The sequence below is a fragment of the Carassius gibelio genome, chromosome A19 (assembly GCF_023724105.1).
Source record: "Carassius gibelio isolate Cgi1373 ecotype wild population from Czech Republic chromosome A19, carGib1.2-hapl.c, whole genome shotgun sequence".
NCBI classification, from domain to species: domain Eukaryota; kingdom Metazoa; phylum Chordata; class Actinopteri; order Cypriniformes; family Cyprinidae; genus Carassius; species Carassius gibelio.
Window position 1 is genome coordinate 8950909 of NC_068389.1, and position 17323 is coordinate 8968231.

Genomic DNA, 17323 nt, shown 5'->3' on the forward strand with positions numbered 1-17323 from the left:
GGCGCTTGTGATTCTTTAGCTCCTCCCACACGTCACGCCTACAGACGCTCGTGTTTTTCCGGGAAAAATCGGTACAGACTATCTTTCTCTTATGAATATAATAAAACTAAAGACTTTTTGGAGTTATGAAGGATGCAGTACTACTCTATAGGTACTCAAGATTAACAGGATATTGAGTGAAAACGAGCATTTCATCCCCCCTTTAAATCATCTTTCGGAGCAAGGGGGCAGCTTGCATACTTTGCGTATAGGGAGCATCAGCTCTGCTACCAAACAATTTTCGTAAAGTGCATTAACGAATTTGATGTAGTTTTTGCAAAAATGGACATTAGGCTACATTTCCACAATACTTCAGAGTATTATGAACAAACTTGGTATGTTTTATAACAAGCATGACCTGAGGGCATATGAGTCGTTTCAGCCTAGTGCCACCTACTGGTCAAAATATATAGACATTTGACATGTCTGCTTATAATTTATAAATGGCTTGGTCAATAATCATAATATTGGTCTCATTACATTCAGAACTGCATACTGAATCGAACAATACCTTATTTTCCTATGTTCCTTTCTTGTCATCACCAATTGTTGAGTATTGTATTAAAATGCTGCATCACCAAATGTCTTTACCCGGAGTCTCCAACCCTACTCCAATAGTCAAAACCAGCTCAGATTTACCATCTTGCTCTCTTAAACGTTTTAAAGCATGTTGTAAGCAGAAATGTGTCAAACAAAGGAAATCCATATTATTAATTATTTACACAACATAAACTATATCACTGTTTTCAGAGATGAGAAAATCATTTATTTTTCAGAAAGATCATTTAAAATTCTACAGTTTTTTATCAAAACATCTCTGTATGAAGGGGGGGGGGTATTTTAACAAGTAGAACCAAGAACTAAGAGAAGAAGTTAGCAGCCATTTTCCTATGTCTATTGGGAACTCCAGATAAAGTTTGAGCAGGAGCTGCAGCTCTAGTGTGACGTGAATTATTTCCCAAACCCTTCACAACAGAATTTGCCACTTGACTGAATTGCCCTTCTTCAGTGGGTTCAGTGATTTTCTTTTCGTCGCAGTTGGGATGAAAATACCTGTAGTACATAATTTTCACTAGTATTCCAATGGCGTACAAACCCAGTAGTGTCGGAATCACCATATACGGGTTTAAGGATCTCCAGCAGCCTGCATACTCAAACACCCTCCAGCACCAGAAGCCTAGCAGCATCATTGTGTCCAAAGCCATGAAGCTATAATAGAGAATTGACTTAAATTTTATGCTTCCTGTTGATATATTAAACCAGCAGAAGTACCAGATGAGTCCAACAGAAGCTCTGTAGAGCCATTCCCAACCAGAATGTTCCATGTAATTTGTTTTCTGGCTCCAGGCCGCTAAAACCAGCAGCATCCACAGGGACAGGAAGTGAGCTATGATGTAGCATGGCAATACACTGCAGAAGAGTGCCAGAGCAGTTACACGGGGAATGATCAGCAACAAGTTCCACAGGAAGTAGACACCCGTGGAGATCCAACTCATCTTGCGTTTTTTAGGAAGAAAGGCATGCATGTTGCGGTGGTACATAGCAACGCTACTGGAAATTGCAGCAGCTGATGTGAGGATTTTTAAACCTGGAACAAAAAACATTGCATGTTATTAAACAATATCACATGATGCATTAGTGCTGTTCTTCATAATAGTCACAGCTAGTGATGGGTGCTTTCAAAACACTGCTCTGTGAAGCTTGGAAACCTTTGATTAATTTAAAATGAATCATTTGTTTTGAACCAGTGATTCAGAGGGCGAAAACCGCCAAAATAATTTCTCTAAGTATTTTGGCATAACTGTTTTGAAAGGTTTTGAGATTTCAATGGTTTGCCGCTAGGGGCGATCTCCATGAACCTCTGAACCAGTGTTTATTTTTTTATATGATAGTAGATAATTTGTAATTGTTTTAGTTGTAATTATTAGTCTTGTTGATCTGATTAAACAAGCTCTCCATAAAACAAACAAAACAAGCCCTACAAATAGTTATTAATATAATAGATCTGCTATGCTTCTGCATCACAATAAGAACTGAAACTTGCTACTGCCAATACATCCACAGATATGCTTATGTAGGCATGTATGTAATACTGCTGCTGCACATGAAATCACCTACGAATATAGCATACATGCAATCACCCCCTAGCAGATCTATACAGGTGGAGCTGGGGAGGGGGAAGGGCTTGGATTCTGAATGAAAAGAAACCAATCAGCTGCGCTGTGTGAATAATTATGTGATTACATCAGACTGTGTTGGAACCTTTTGGTCTAGAGTTTCATGACTTCGTAAAAAAGAATATTATTAAGACACTTTATATTTAATGGCATTATATGATTTGTTAATTGCATTTAAGAGATTGCACTTTCAATAAAACTTTGCAACTGGTTAAAATGGATATGTTTGAGCTGAGTTTTGGTGTGGTGTTGCAGGTGCTAAATGATTGAATGAATTTCCCAGTATGGGTTCTTTCTTACTTTACTTGGTTTAGGGACACATAAGAATTATGATCTGAAAAATAATTAGGTAGGTGCTCTGGATTTGAGACAGACCTGTCATAAGCTCCAGCTCTCCTCTCTGTAGGATTATAGACATCATGAGTGTGAGTTGTGGGGCACTTTCAGAGAATGTCTCAAAAAGACGAAGCATCTGAAGATCATGGCTCAGGTACACAGCTATACCCTCTGTGAAACTATTAGTGTGCTGAAGAAAATGTGTTGTGGAGATCTCTATCACTCCAGCATACCTGTGAACACAAGGTACTTGCTTTAACTCAAACAACACTTAATACAGCAAAATAATATTATAAACAACAGTGAGGCCACAGTTTATTAAGATGTGTAAATAGTTTGAGTCCTGTTTCAGTTCTCAATCACATTTGTGTGAACAATGTTTTTAAGTGCTCTATTTTATTGAGCATTAGTCTTGTAAAACAGAAGTATACTTAATTGTAGCTACTGAATGTGCACTTGCAATGTATAATACTTCAAACCTTAAAAGTTAACCATATTTCAAAGCAATATAAAGATATACTCAAGTCCTAATTAAGTGGGTCAAAAAGCACTCTAGTTCAATTAATTGCATTTACAGTTTTTCTCAGTCACATTTTTCGAAGCAGGATTAACATTCTCTAAACTGAAAGTGAAATTGCCACAACAGTTTACACCACAAAAAAAGAGAAGTCACTGACTTTTTTGAGACAGGTAGGATTCCGCTTACAGCACTTCTCATTTTTTTTTCTCATTTATTCTCATATATTTTACAAATTTATGGTATCTGTAAACAGTGATTCAGAGTCACACGCCTCTGACTGTAATTCAATTATGTGTAAGAGTTCAATGCTGCAAGCAAATCGATGTAAACAGAGACCAATAGATTACTAGAAATATATATATATATATATATATATATATATATATAATTTTTTTTTTTTTTTTAAAGTAATGCCTCTTAAATAATCGTGATTGTGTTATATGTTAACTGAAAATTCACCACTGCTCATTCATTTTTACACACTCTTTTCTTTTCCATTTACACCACCACCACCACACATTCTGAAAATTGTCTGAAAACATGGCATTCACTTAAGTATATTCTTTTGAAGTATATTATTTCAGTAATAAGCAGTCTTTTTGTAAAAGTATGCTAAAGTGTACTTTCTCACAACAGTATTCAAGGACAATTGAGTAGCAAATCTATCACAAACCTGAGGTAGACTCCAAGCTGTAGGAAGTGGAATGGTTTGATCAATGAATGCCGGGCTGTAAATTTCTCCACCTTAGTCTCAATCTTCTCCAGTAACTCAGAGTACCAGAGCCAGCTAAACACCTGTAACAACACTGAAGAGCCCAGCAGCAGAAAGATCATCACTGCCATATACACATAAGACCCATCCTGATAGAATGACACAACAGTCCAAATGTCCAGCGCTATATCCAGCAGGAACAATAACAGTCCTAACAAAGTAAACAGATACTCCAATAAAGTGTAATGATAAGGGAAGCTCTCCTCCATCATACCAAGTGAGAGAAAACTCACAGTATAATAATAAAAAAAAAAATTACAAAAACCTCCCTTTAAAAAACCTCCTGGGTGTATCCCGAAACAGAAAGTAATCTTTGTGCTCTTTCATAAACTCCTTCTTTAAATAAGTAGTGTCAGAATGTAGTGATGTCACAAACGTGTCTAGACCAGACTGGTTCAAAGTAGGATATGCTCTCTTCTCTATAGGGATGGGAACCGAATATCGGTTCTTATTCAGAACCGGTTTTGTTCTTTGAAAAGAACCGGAACCGTGAGCAATTTCTAAGTTTCGGTCCTGAAAACGGTTCTTGTGCAACACGTGACCAAGCGCTGTGAGCAGCCTTGCGCCGCTGTTCTGAGTATTCTGCATTTCGGGGGCGTGGCCAAGATGGCGACCGAGACGCACACGTTTTGTGTCCTGAGAGAGTAATTTTCTTTTTGCACCATGTGAACAACTGTAACTAAAATCGTTTACGCTTGTACAGTGTGAATTTCTAAAACGCTGCGAGGGAGTAGTCTTATGCTTCGAGTTTTTTTGTTGTTGTTGTTTGTATTTGATATATCATTTAAACGATGGCAGAGAAGAGACCTGTAAAGAGCAAAGATAAAATGGCAGCTGGGCGAGTAAAAGATTCGCTTGAACACATGGAAGTGCACTTATATGCACGTAAGAATGATGCAGGTACCTATCCGATACCTTTGCCCGAATCAGAACCTTGTACTCCAGATTCTAAGAGAAGTCGGCCCGAACCTACACTCGGGGAAGTACAAGACAATATAGTCAAGATATGGTGGAGAAGATGAGTCAGAATACAGCTGATCTTAATCAAGAAATAAAACAAAACCGTGAGTGTGTCAATTCTTTGAAGGAAGCCACAGAATACCTCTTTCAGGAGTTGAAGGATGTAAAGTCAGACATCTCTAATATGAAAACAATGAGTGAAGAAAACCAGAAACGGATAACGGAGTTGGAGGACAAGCTCAATGAAACAGAAAGGTACCAGAGACGGTGGAACTTGCGGCTGTATGGACTGGGAGAAGAGGAAGGAGAGGATTTTAAAGCTCGAGTTGTTCAAATCTGCCGCTTTGTCATTCCGGATAATGAGGACGCCTGTCAGCAGCACATTGATGTCAGCCACAGAGTCGGCAGGAAGAACGCGGAGAAGATTCGTCCAGTTATTATCAGGTTCGTCACCAGGTCTACAAGGGATCTCATCTGGAAGAACGCTAAAGGATCTGAGTATTTAAAAACTAGGAAGTTGCGTTTTGGGGAGGATCTGACTACAAAAGACAAGGAGGCTCGTAACAAACTGTGGCCTCAGATTGATGCTGCACGTAAAGAAGGAAAAAGAGCTTTCTACGTGGGAGCTAAAGCAATAATAGATGAAAAAGAAGTTCGAAAAAAAAGTTGTTTGCCTCGTGAGGTGTTTTTCTTTATTTGTATTATTATTATTTATTTAATTTTTTTTATACACCTGGTCTCTGATTGAGATGTTAATTTATAAGCTCCATTTTGGAGCGTGTTGGACTTTAAGGTACATGATATTTATCATCCCTCACGCTGATAGATTCATCTTAATATACACACTGGATAACTGACTGACTATTTATTTAGTTACATTGTTCTTTGGCGTTTGATAGCCTGTTTTCTTCACGGATTGATTTTTTTTCTACACAATGTCTTTATGTTTATACTTGTTTAATGTGAGGGGTATTCGTGATATGTTAAAAAGAAAAGCAATTTTTTTATATCTCAAGAAATTCAAGGTGGACTTTTACTTTTTGCAAGAGACTCATGCTTTAGGAACTGACTATACATTTTGGAGGAATCAATGGAGAGATAATCTTTGGCTGTCTTGCGCAAGCAGTAATTCTGCGGGTGTTGCGATTTTGAGTGGAATGTTTAAAGGAAAAATACTTAAAAGTAATGTACACTTATCTGGAAGATGGGTAATTTTGGTACTAGAGACAGAAGGTAATATTGTTATTTTAGGTAACATTTACGGATATAATAACAAAAATGAAAATCAAACTTTGTTGCAGAGTTTTGAAGAGGAGTTTCTCTTTAATCATCTCGTGTTCGAGATCCACCTATGGGAAGGGCATCCGTACCTGACCTCTGCAGAAGCATCCAATTGCACCAAGTCTGGCTAGACAGACAGAAGCGCGCAGCCAATGCCAGGTAAGGGCCCGCCCCCTTACCTAGGGGTATAATAATGGCTGCAGCGCTGCTATTCCCCAGTTGACATTCGCTTCTCGCGATCTCTGCATTGACACAGTTCGGTTGGATTACGATGCTCACCTTCATGTCTTCAGGAGGACATATCAATTGATCAGCCTCCGCCAGACGTGACTGTCGTCTTCTCAGCTTTTTCTGCTGTGTTCTGCATTCAGGGCCGCCGCGCTCTCGTCGTTTTCGCCTGCTCCCACGGCTGCCCGCCACGGATTTTTCCGATTTCTTCTCCGGTATGTCACTTTCTATACATAACGCTTCTCCGGGGAATAGCCTATCACGGGCCTGCCCGGCCACGTGTGGAGCATTCATCGCTGCTAAGGACCTTCACCCGTTCTGTGTGGTTTGCTTGGGCCTTAAACACGCTCAAGAATCCTTGGAGAACGCGGAAAATTGCAGTCATTGCCTTATGCTGCCCAAAAATGTTTTACGACGCCATCTTAAGGTTGCAGCGACCCAGTGCTCCGAGCTCGGTTTTACTGACTCAGATCTGGGACACGGTGACGACGACGCGCTACCGGGGGACTCCCGGGGCGCCTCCTCACTTGTTTGGGCTGACCAGCCCAATCCCGCATTCCCCGAAGAGGACATCTTCGCGGGCAACCTCATGCTCGCCAACGAACCGGCCGGTTCCGGTGATGAGGATGATGCGGCCCTTCTCGGGGTCTCAGAGGACGAGGATGCCATCCCGCCCTCTGGCATTCCCCAGGCTAGCGGCCACGCAGCCCTGCCTCAGTCCATCCTCCTGGAAGTGTGTGAGCGACATTGAGTGGCCGGCTCCACAGAGCGCCACTGACCAGGAGAGGGATATTTGCGACGGAAAAGTGTTGGGATCTCCTCGCGGTCCGGGGAAACAACTCTTCCCCGTCCTTCCAGCGTGCGCTAAGCATATGAGGCACAACTGGAGCGAACCGCTCGACTTCAAACACGGCCTTTCGGGCCTTGAAGTAAAGGATATGGCAGCTCATGGTATGGGCGACCCCCCCGCTATCGAGCCTTCCATCGCCAGGCACCTTAACCCCGCTCAGGGCGGGCTGCTTACTCCCCCTAAGCCGGTCTTGCCCAACAAGCTGGACCGTTTTTCTGCCTCAGTTCACCAGGCCGCATACAAGTCCTCGGCCTTGGCTGTCAGGGCCCTGAACGTCTCGTCTCTCCTCTCCGCTTACCAGGCGGTGATTTTTGACGAATTAGGGCAACAGCTAAAAAAGCGAACTCCTTCTCTACACTTGTGGAAGGATATCCTCACGGTGAACGACCTCGTCCTTCGTAATGCTCGGCAGGCCGTCCAAGCCTGCGGGCGCTCTATGGCGCTTTCTGTGCTGGGAGAGCGCGCGCTCTGGCTTAACCTGTCATGCCTTCCTGACAGTGAGAAGCGGCGCATCGCGAGCGCGTTGATGGAGCCCGATTGGGCTCTCTTCGGCCCCGCCGTCGCATTGATGCAAGAAGGAGGACGAGGCCTTGAACTTATGTCTTCCTAGGGGGAAAAATCGACTCCCGCCGCGGCCGCGGCTGGAGGACCATCTAACCCTACCCCCATCGACTCGAAACGTAAGCGGCCTGCCTGATGTTCGATTGATGGAGGCATCGAATCCGCGTTCATGGGCCACGAGCCCTTCGGACTCTCTCCCTGTCCCAGGACCCCCGTTCAAAAGACGCAGGGTCTCACGCGGATGGATCGATTCCTCTCCGTTCGAGGCTGCCCAGCCCATGTGTTTAATGAACGTTGTGTGTTCCCCCCTCACGTTCAGGGGGTCTGTTGTGAGGAAAAGTGCAAAAGCAGTGTCACCACACAGCATACACTCTGTTCCCCTCACCCAACCAATAAAGGCTTCGGCCCCAGTGTTTCCCCAACACAAAACACACAGAAAAAAAAAACACATTAAAACAAACGAATCAAATGAATTCGTTACCGAGAGAGGATCTCTCTCCGCAGAGAGAGTCCATCTCCCCGCGGAGAGAGGAAATCTGTCTGAACCCCTGCATGTTGCCCCTGGTGTGTCCACTAGATGGCGCCATTGCATCACAAATAAACCAGCTGGGCTTACACACCCCCGCTGCAGCTCGGGTGGGAACACTTGCGAATCACGAATGGGCTTGGCAAACTGTTTCGGCTCCCGAGTGGGTGATGCGTTCTATATTGCAGGGATACAGACTGCAGTTTGCAATGAAACCCCCGCATTTCAACGGCGTTCTCTCTTCACACACAGAAGAGAACGCCTCTCACATTCTGAAAGAGGAAATATCCTCCCTCCTAAACAAGGGAGCGATTCAGGTGGTGCCCCCCACTCTGATGAATCAGGGATTTTATTCTCGTTATTTCCTGGTCCCAAAAAAGGACAGCGCTCTCCGCCCTATTCTGGACCTTCGTGTGTTAAACAAACATTTGAGGAAATACAATTTCAGAATGCTGACTCATGGCTCGCTCGCCCGTGCCATAAAACAGAACGACTGGTTCACATCGGTCGACCTGAAAGATGCTTTCTTCCATATAAGCATTTATCCGCCACACAGGAAGTTTCTTCATTTCGCCTACCAAGGCACATGTTACGAATTCACAGTTCTGCCGTTTGGGCTCAGTCTAAGCCCCCGGTGTTTCTGTCTGTGTGCGGAGGCGGGTTTAGCACCCATGAGAATGTCAGGTATGAGGATTCTGACACACATAGACGATTGGCTAATCATAGCCGAATCGAAAGAGAAAGTGTTGCAGGACACCTGCCCTGTGCTCACGCACATCACATCTCTCGGGTTCAGAGTGAATGTGAGCAAGAGCAATTTTACACCCAGTCAGAATGTCATTTTCCTGGGTTTGGAGTTGAACTCAGTCTCCATGCATGTGCGTCTCTCTCAAGAGCGCGTTTTCTCTCTCATGAACTGTCTGTCGCAGTTCAGAGAGGGGGCGAAAGTACAACATCGCACATGCCTCAGGCTGCAGGGTCTTATGGCTTCATCAATCCAGGTTGTACCGCTGGGACTCCTGAGAATGAGAGCGTTCATGAAATGGGTTTTGTTACTACATTTCAGCCCGACGCGCGATCTTTGCCGCTCTGTAATAGTGACGCGCGCCTGCTCGGCAGCCTTGCGCCACTGGAAGAGCGCAGACTTTTACTCACATGGAACCCCTCTGGGGACAGTTATGATGCGGAAAGTTGTGACGACAGATGCGTCCTTAACAGGCTGGGGCGCCACCCAGGAGGGCAGAACGGTGAACGGTCTGTGGCCGAGCAGACTACGTTCAGCGCACATAAATTATTTAGAGCTTATGGCCATATGGAAAGCTCTGAATCATTTTCTGCCTCACCTGCAGGGACATCATGTGCTCGTACGCTGCGACAATACCACGACAGTGGCTTATATCAACCGTCAGGGCGGCGTGCGCTCGTCGAAACTTCACGCTCTAGCTTACAAGCTTCTAGTGTGGAGCGGACGGGTTTTCCTGTCGTTACGCGCAACTCATGTTCCCGGCCTTCTAAACAGAGGCGCGGATCTTCTATCAAGGGGAAACCCAATCTACGGAGATTGGCGCCTTCACCCGCAGATAGTGGATATGTTATGGATGAGATTTGGACAGGCAACCGTAGATCTATTCGCCTCACGCGAAAACTACCATTGTCCTATGTTCTTCTCGCTAAAGGACGTGGACGCACCCCTCGGGGTAGATGCACTGGCCCACCCGTGGCCCAGAGTGCTGCTGTATGCCTTTCCTCTCCTGTGCCTGATAATTCCTACACTGGCCAGGGTGAGAGAGCAGGGCCTGTCTCTCATTCTGATAGCACCCAGGTGGCCCAAAGCACCATGGCTGGCGGAGATAATCCCTCTGTTATATGCCGAGCCGTGGCGCCTACCCCCCCCCCCCCCCCCGCACAGATCTTTTGTCCCAAGCGAACGGGGAGATTTATCACCCACACCTGGACAGGGTGGCTCTTTGGGCGTGGCTCGTGAGAGGACAAACCTAAGCGCACTGGGGCTTTCGCCGTGTGTGATTGCTACTATACAGAATGCCAGGGCCGTTTCTATGCGATTCTTGTATGGCAGTAAGTGGCAAGTGTTCGAAGGGTGGTTTGATGGGCGTGGTCTCACATCTTATCAGTGCTCAGTTCCTGATATTTTGTGTTTCCCCCAAGACCTCTTGGAAAAAGGCAGGTCTTTTTCCACAATTAAGGTCTACTTGGCTGCGATTTCGGCCTTTCATGTGGGCTTTGAGGGCTCAACAGTCGGGCAACATCATCTAATCCGCAGATTTATGAATGGTGCCTGAGTGGGACCTCTCCATGGTGTTGGAGGCTCTGTCTCAGTATCCTTTTAAACCTCTTGGAAGTATTTCCCTAAAGCTGCTGTCCTTCAAGACAGCTTTGCTCTTGGCCTTGGCATCAGCCAAACGTGTCAGTGAGCTACATGCACTTTCGGTTCATCCCTCGTGCACTAAATTTTCTCTTAGTGGAGATATGGTTTCCCTTAAGCCTAATCCGGCCTTCATGCCAAAGTGCTTCCCTGCGTTCACTTCAGAGGTGTTGGAGCTGTCCGCTTTTGACCCTCCACCTTTTTCCTCCCCGGAGGATGAGAGGCTAAATGCTCTGTGTCCCGTCCGTGCTTTACGGACATATATGAACAGGACTAGTGCTTTCCAGAAGAGCGACCAGCTCTTTATTTCATGGGCATCCACTCATGGAGGGAATCCTATTTCTAAGCAACGCCTCTCACATTGGCTTGTGAACGCTATAGCTTTGGCTTATGAATCAAAGGGAATGCAGCCACCAGGGAGCGTCGCTAAAGGACATCTGCTCCGCTGCCATTTGGTCTTCTCCTTATACCTTAGTGCGTTATTACTGGCTGGTTGTCACCAGCATCTCGGTAGCACATTCGGTTTTAGGGGTGGGGTCCTGTTAGCCCTTCCCTGCAACCCCGCTGGAAGAGGTGAAGAAGGAGTGAATGGGCTGGCTGGCCATGCACATCCCTGTCACTAGCATGTTTTTACATTCCTTTTTCTGGGTGTATTTATATGCACATTGGTTATCATGTGTGTGATGCTAACATTTTTTCATGTGCTGCATATGCACAGCAGTCACGACTGTGCATCAGTATTGCAGGTTCATGAGTATGGGACGTGTCAGGCACCGCCTCTCTGGGGCGACCGTCCTTCTCTGGCTTTCGGAACCTCACTGTGAGTGTATTGGGCAATCGGGGAGCTGTCCATGTCTCTCCCATGGGTGGATCTCGAACACGAGATGATGAAAGAGAACAATAGGTTACTGTCGTACACTCGATGTTTCAGAGAACCGGGGTTACGACAGTAACCTATTGTTTCAAGCAGTGTTAATTTCGTTGACTAAATATTTTCTTCATTATTTTCGTCACGAATATATTTTTGCGGAAGAAAATGAAACGAAAACTAAAAAAGAAGGCACTGATGGAGACTAAAACTATGACTAAATTGATTGACATTATCGTCAATGAATAAAGGACGAGACGAAAATAGACTGTGACGAAAATCAAATCAGCAGACGGGAGAGATGCGAGGAATGAACAAAAGAACCGGCAAAACGGAACAGGCGAGACTGCATGAGAGAAGAGAACCAATCAGAGCCTGACTTATTGAGACGTGAAGCGAAGGTTTTCAGTTTTTAAATGAGCTCCCGGGAAGACGGCATTCGAAGAGGTGATGTCTAAAAGAGCGACAAAATGTCCACAGCTCACTTCACGTTTGACGACGAACAAAACAAAACAACTGTAAAGCACGCGGAGCGCTCATTCGTGGCAAGAACACAACCAATTTGAAAAGACATTTACAGACGAGCCACCCGGACATTTTCTCAAATATCATTTCACAACAATGTTCTTTTGTTTATTGAGCTAAGCAAAATTGGAAGCATTATTGGTAGATGTTGTAGCATTAAATATTACGAACAGAAAAGTACTGTAAAATAGCCCCTTCTTCAAGTTAGATGAGAGCACAATACTAATACCTAATATTATGATACATACATTTGATTAATACTAATGTTTAGTATATTTTATAATGTTCTACTTGTTGACAATATCATAAATGTTTCTATATTAGTCATGTAAAACGTGAATGTTCACATCCTATCATTATACATACTAATCTAGCAATATTGTAGTATTTAAAACATACAATATTGCTAGACAAATGAATACCTTATAAAATCTTGTTACTTTTTTTATCCACCCAACTTATTAAATAGTTACTTTAAATGTATGCACTTATTGTTCAGCTCAGCTGTAAGCTTTAAGGTCCTGGACCTAACTTTATTTTTCTTTTATTGATGGTCAATTGGCAGCTAGTTATTGTTTACATTATCACGACAGTGTTTGTTGCTGCATAGAAGCTTTTGAATCGAAATAAAGACACAGTTGTGTTGAAATAAAGTTCAATTTATGTTTTATATATTTTGGTTAAGTTTGTTTCCTATACCAGCTGTAGAAAATTGTCTAGTAAATCTGTTATTGATTTTAGTCTTATTTTAGTCGACTAAAATACCAAGCAATTTTAGTCGACTAAAATACCAAGCAATTTTAGTCGACTAAAATAAGACTAAAATTAAAACAAATCAGATGACTAAAACTTGACTAAAACTAAAAAGAATTATAGTCAAAAGACTAAGACTAAAACTAAATTAAAATTTTGTGTCAAAATTAACACTGGTTTCAAGATTGTTATCAAAATTTTCAAATGCTACTTTGGTTTAGGGTGGAGACTGGAATACTATCAGTGATCCTTTATTGGACTGTCTGCCCCCAAGACATGGAAGAAATCATTGTTATTATATTATTAATGACTTATGTTTACATCTTAACTGTCTTGATGTATGGAGAAATAGGAATCCTGGCAAAGTTGAGTTTACTTGGAGTAGTAAGGATGGTTCCAAACAATCCAGAATTGATTTTTGGTTTTTATCTGAAGATTTAGTACAAAAAGTTAAGGAAATTAAAATAATACCTTCCATTCTTACGGATCACAAAATGATTAATGTTATTGTTAGTTTTGATAGTTTGGCCGGGAAAAAATTAGGCTTTAATTATTGGAAGTTAAATAACTCTCTTCTTGAAAATGAACAATTTCAAAAAGCTGTTAAAGATATTATAAAGGATTCTTATAATAAGGCAAACACTTCTAAAATGTTTGGAAAACACTGGGAATTTATGAAGTATTCAATAAGGAAATTTGCTATCGGATTTGGGAAAAAGATGGCCAAAGCCAGAAGGGTTAAAGAGGATTCCTTAATTAAAGATATAATTTGTATATATGAAAAACATAATTTGTCTCAGATAGATAAAGACATGTTGGTGAAATTTCAATTAGAATTGGATCAAATATTTGAGAACAAAGCTAAAGGAGCATTTGTGAGGTCAAGGCGTAAATGGTTGGAGAAAGGCGAAAAGAATTCAAAATACTTTTTCAATTTGGAAAAAAGAAATACAGAACTCTTCTTTAAAGAGACTTAGAATTGGTGATAAAGTTTCAACAGACTCAAGATAGATCTCTCAGTTCGTAAAAAGTTTTTATAAAAATTTATATACAAAAGATGAAGGTATTGGAGATGCACGGTCATTCTTGGAGAATATAAAAATAAATTCTATTGTAATAGATGAAAACTTGAAAAATAATTGTGATAAAGGAATAACACTGGATGAAATAAACAAAAATATTGTCAAACTGAAGAAGAATAAATCGCAGGGTAATGACGGTCTATCCGCTGAATTTTATCAAACCTTTCGGGAAGATCTTTCTGTATTTCTTTTATATGTTTTTAAGGAAATATTGGAAGCTAAGCAGATGGTGCCTACAATGACTCAAAGTTTAATAGCACTTATTCCAAAGTCAGGTAAAGACTCACTTAGTATTGAAAATTGGAGGCCAATATCATTAATTAATAATGATGCTAAATTGTTATATGCTATATTTGCAGAAAGGTTGAAACTTTGTTTGGATAAATTAATCAATGACTGCCAGTCTGGCTTTATGCGTGGCAGGTATATTGGAAATAATATTCGGTTAGTCTTGGACTTAATTGACAAAAAATTTTCTAATTCATGAAGAAAGTTATATATTATTTGTTGATTATTATGAAGCCTTTGACTCTGTGGATCATTCATTCTTGATGGAGACTCTCGGTTTCTTTGGCTTTGGCAGTAATTTTATAAGAGCTATTCGTACAATTTATAGTAATTGCAATACTTCAATTAAATTACCTTTTGGAACAACTCCCAGATTTAACACTTCTAGAGGCGTAAAACAAGGAGACCCTGCAGCTCCATTCTTATTCTTATTAGTTATGCAGGTGTTGTGTCTTCACATTAAAAAGAATCCATTTCAAGGTATTTGTTTACTTGACAAAGAAATAAAATGTTCACAGCTTGCAGATGATACAACTATTTTTTTAAGAAGTAACAGAGAAATAGATGCAGCACTTAGGTGTTTAGATATGTTTTCATTAGTCTCAGGCTTAACTGTAAATATTAATAAATGCGAACTGTTTCCAATAAAAGATATATCTGATGGTGTGGTGGAATTGTGTGGTATACAAGTTAAAACCCATGTTTCTTATTTGGGAATCAAAATTTGTAAAAATCAGAAGGAAAGAATTTATTTAAATTATCTTCCATTGATTGATAAAATACAAAATAAATTTAATTCTTGGTTAGAGATTTATCTTTGAATGGTAGAATATTACTATCAAAAGCTGAAGGACTTTCAAGATTATCTTAAACAGCAATGGTTTTAGATACTCCAAAGTCATTTATTAGTCAAGTTAATAAGAAAATGTATAACTTTATTTGGAAGAATAAACAACATTATTTAAATAGAGACATTCTAGGTAATTTATTTCATCGAGGTGGTTTAAATGCTATTGACTTTGGAGTATCGTCTCGGTTACGTAGGGTAACCCTCGACCAATCTACTTCGAGTGTAAACTAAACGAGCCAATGCACATTGGCATGCAATTATTGCATCCAGCTGCCACTGATTACTGCGTGAGTATAAGAGGGCAGCAGGTGCAATGCATACCAGTTTTTCGCTGAGGAGCCGAGCCGGGAACCCGGCAGCTCAGCAGCGGTACAGGAACCATGGCTACGGGACGTGGCATCTCCATTCCCTCCTTCAGCGAACGAGGGTTACCATACGTAACTGAGACGTTCCCTTTCAGTCGGTCACTCTCGATGCCACGTCGGTGGCCGACGAATATGGGATCCCTATCAAAGCGCCATGGGTGCTGCCCCTTCCAGTGCCCTGTGCGAGCCACCTGCGCCCCTATTAGGTGTAAGCCGGGGCTCAGAACAAGTAGCTCCACTCACCGTTGTCAAAGTACTACCTCACTGGGTGAGATTGGATAACACTGGGAAAACATACCCGGTCCGCTTGGAGCCGGGACGCTGCGAAAGCCCCATCCTTCCCGAAGGAGGTCTCGGAGGCAAATACACATATAGCATCCGTTTAGGAGTATAAGGAAAAAATTGAGGTGATTAAAACCCTCTTGGGAAGGCAGAAGTCTGCCAGGGAAACACAGGCTCTAAGGCTATACCATGGACTATACACATACGAGTACCGCTTAGGTCTCAATATGGAACCCAGCCTTCCATGGTTCTCAAGGATTCATCATGAAGGCCTGGCGCCAGACGTTCCGCCTCGTCCAGCTACCTAGGGTGATGGAGGATCTCAACAGGGTCTACAGTACGGACACTCTGGAGCAGTTTTAGCAAGCCGACACTAACCGGGGCCTCTCAGTGCCACTACCCGTTTGAGGTTAGAACACAGGAGGATACCGGCTCTACACGAAGGCTATAGAACCTTCCAGCCTGCAGCTCTACAAATATTTGTCAACGAGGCGCCACGAGCCAGCGCCCAGGAGGATGCAACACTTCTAGTTGAGTGAGCTCGCAACCTGAATGGGCAGGGCACATCCTGAGCCTGATAAGCCAGGGTTATGGCATCTACAATCTTAGAAACGGCATTCCCCTTCTGCCGGCCTCCGTAACAGACAAAGAGCTGGTCTGAGGTCCTGAAGCTTTGCGTCCGGTCCACGTAGCACCTTAATGCTTGGACAGGACAAAGCAAAGCCAGGGCTGGGTCTGCCTCCTCCAGGGGCAGCGCTTGCAGGTTCACCACTTGGTCTTTGAAGGGTGTAGTGGGAACCTTGGGCACGTAGCCAGGCCGGGGCCTCAGGATTACCTGGGAGTCAGCCGGCCCGAACTCTAGGCACGAATCGTCAACCGAAAATGCATGCAGGTCCCCTACCCTCTTGATGGAGGCCAGTGCAAGCAGGAGCACAGTTTTCAATGAAAGAAACTTTAGCTCAACTGAATGCAAAGGCTCGAATGGGCCCTGCTGTAGTGATTTAAGCACTAGAGACAGGTCCCAAGAGGGTATACAGGGGGGCCGGGATGGATTTAACCTCATGGCCCCTCTAAGGAACCTGATGATTAGGTCATGCTTACCCAAAGATTTCCCATTCACGGGGTCATGGTACGTAGCAATAGCGGCAACCTGGACTTTGAGGGTGGAGGGAGACAGCCTTTGCTCCAACCCTTGCTGCAGAAAGGATAGCATGACTGCAATCGGGCATCTTCGGGGGTCTTCTCGGTGAGAAGAACACCACTCAACAAACAGGTTCCACTTCAAGGCATAGGCGTGTCTCGTAGATGGTGCTCTTGCCGAAGTGATGGTGTTCACTACCTCTTGGGGTAGGTCACCTAGAACCTCCGCGTCCCATCCAGGGACCAAACATGGAGTATCCAAAGGTCTGGAAGCGGGTGCCAAATGGTACCCCATCTCTGAGTCAGTAAATCCCTCCTCAGAGGAACCGGCCAAGGAGGGGCTGTCGAGAGGAGCACTAGTTCGGGGAACCAGGTCCGAGTAGGCCAATATGGCGCTACTAGCAAGACTTGCTCCTCGTCCTCCCGGACTGTGCCAGTGCGTCCGTGCCGAGAGTTCCCTCGGTCAGGGAGTAGAAAACCTGGCAGTTAGAGTTCTCTGGGGCATGAAACAGGTCTACCTGAGTGGCTCTGAACCGC

The 17323-nt window shown here is 43.2% G+C and overlaps 1 protein-coding gene across 10 annotated transcripts in view; it reads right to left on the reverse strand.

Moving 5' to 3' along the window:
* LOC127935538 (XK-related protein 8-like) overlaps window positions 1–17323 on the reverse strand; it is a 95602-nt gene that overhangs the window by 38727 nt on the left and 39552 nt on the right. Inside the window, exons 1-3 of one of the 10 annotated variants that reach the window (XM_052533509.1) lie at window positions 3746–4177; window positions 2592–2785; window positions 1093–1627 (exon numbers count right to left, since the gene is read on the reverse strand). The exons of 4 other annotated variants lie outside the window; for them this stretch is intronic. In XM_052533509.1, coding sequence (XP_052389469.1) covers window positions 1093–1627; window positions 2592–2785; window positions 3746–4056 — 1040 coding nt within the window. In that variant the 5' untranslated portion in view covers window positions 4057–4177. Of the gene's footprint in view, window positions 1–1092; window positions 1628–2591; window positions 2786–3745; window positions 4178–17323 lie in introns of those variants that run through there. 5 more of the 10 variants (XM_052533504.1, XM_052533503.1, XM_052533501.1 and 2 more) reach the window with 5 other exon arrangements.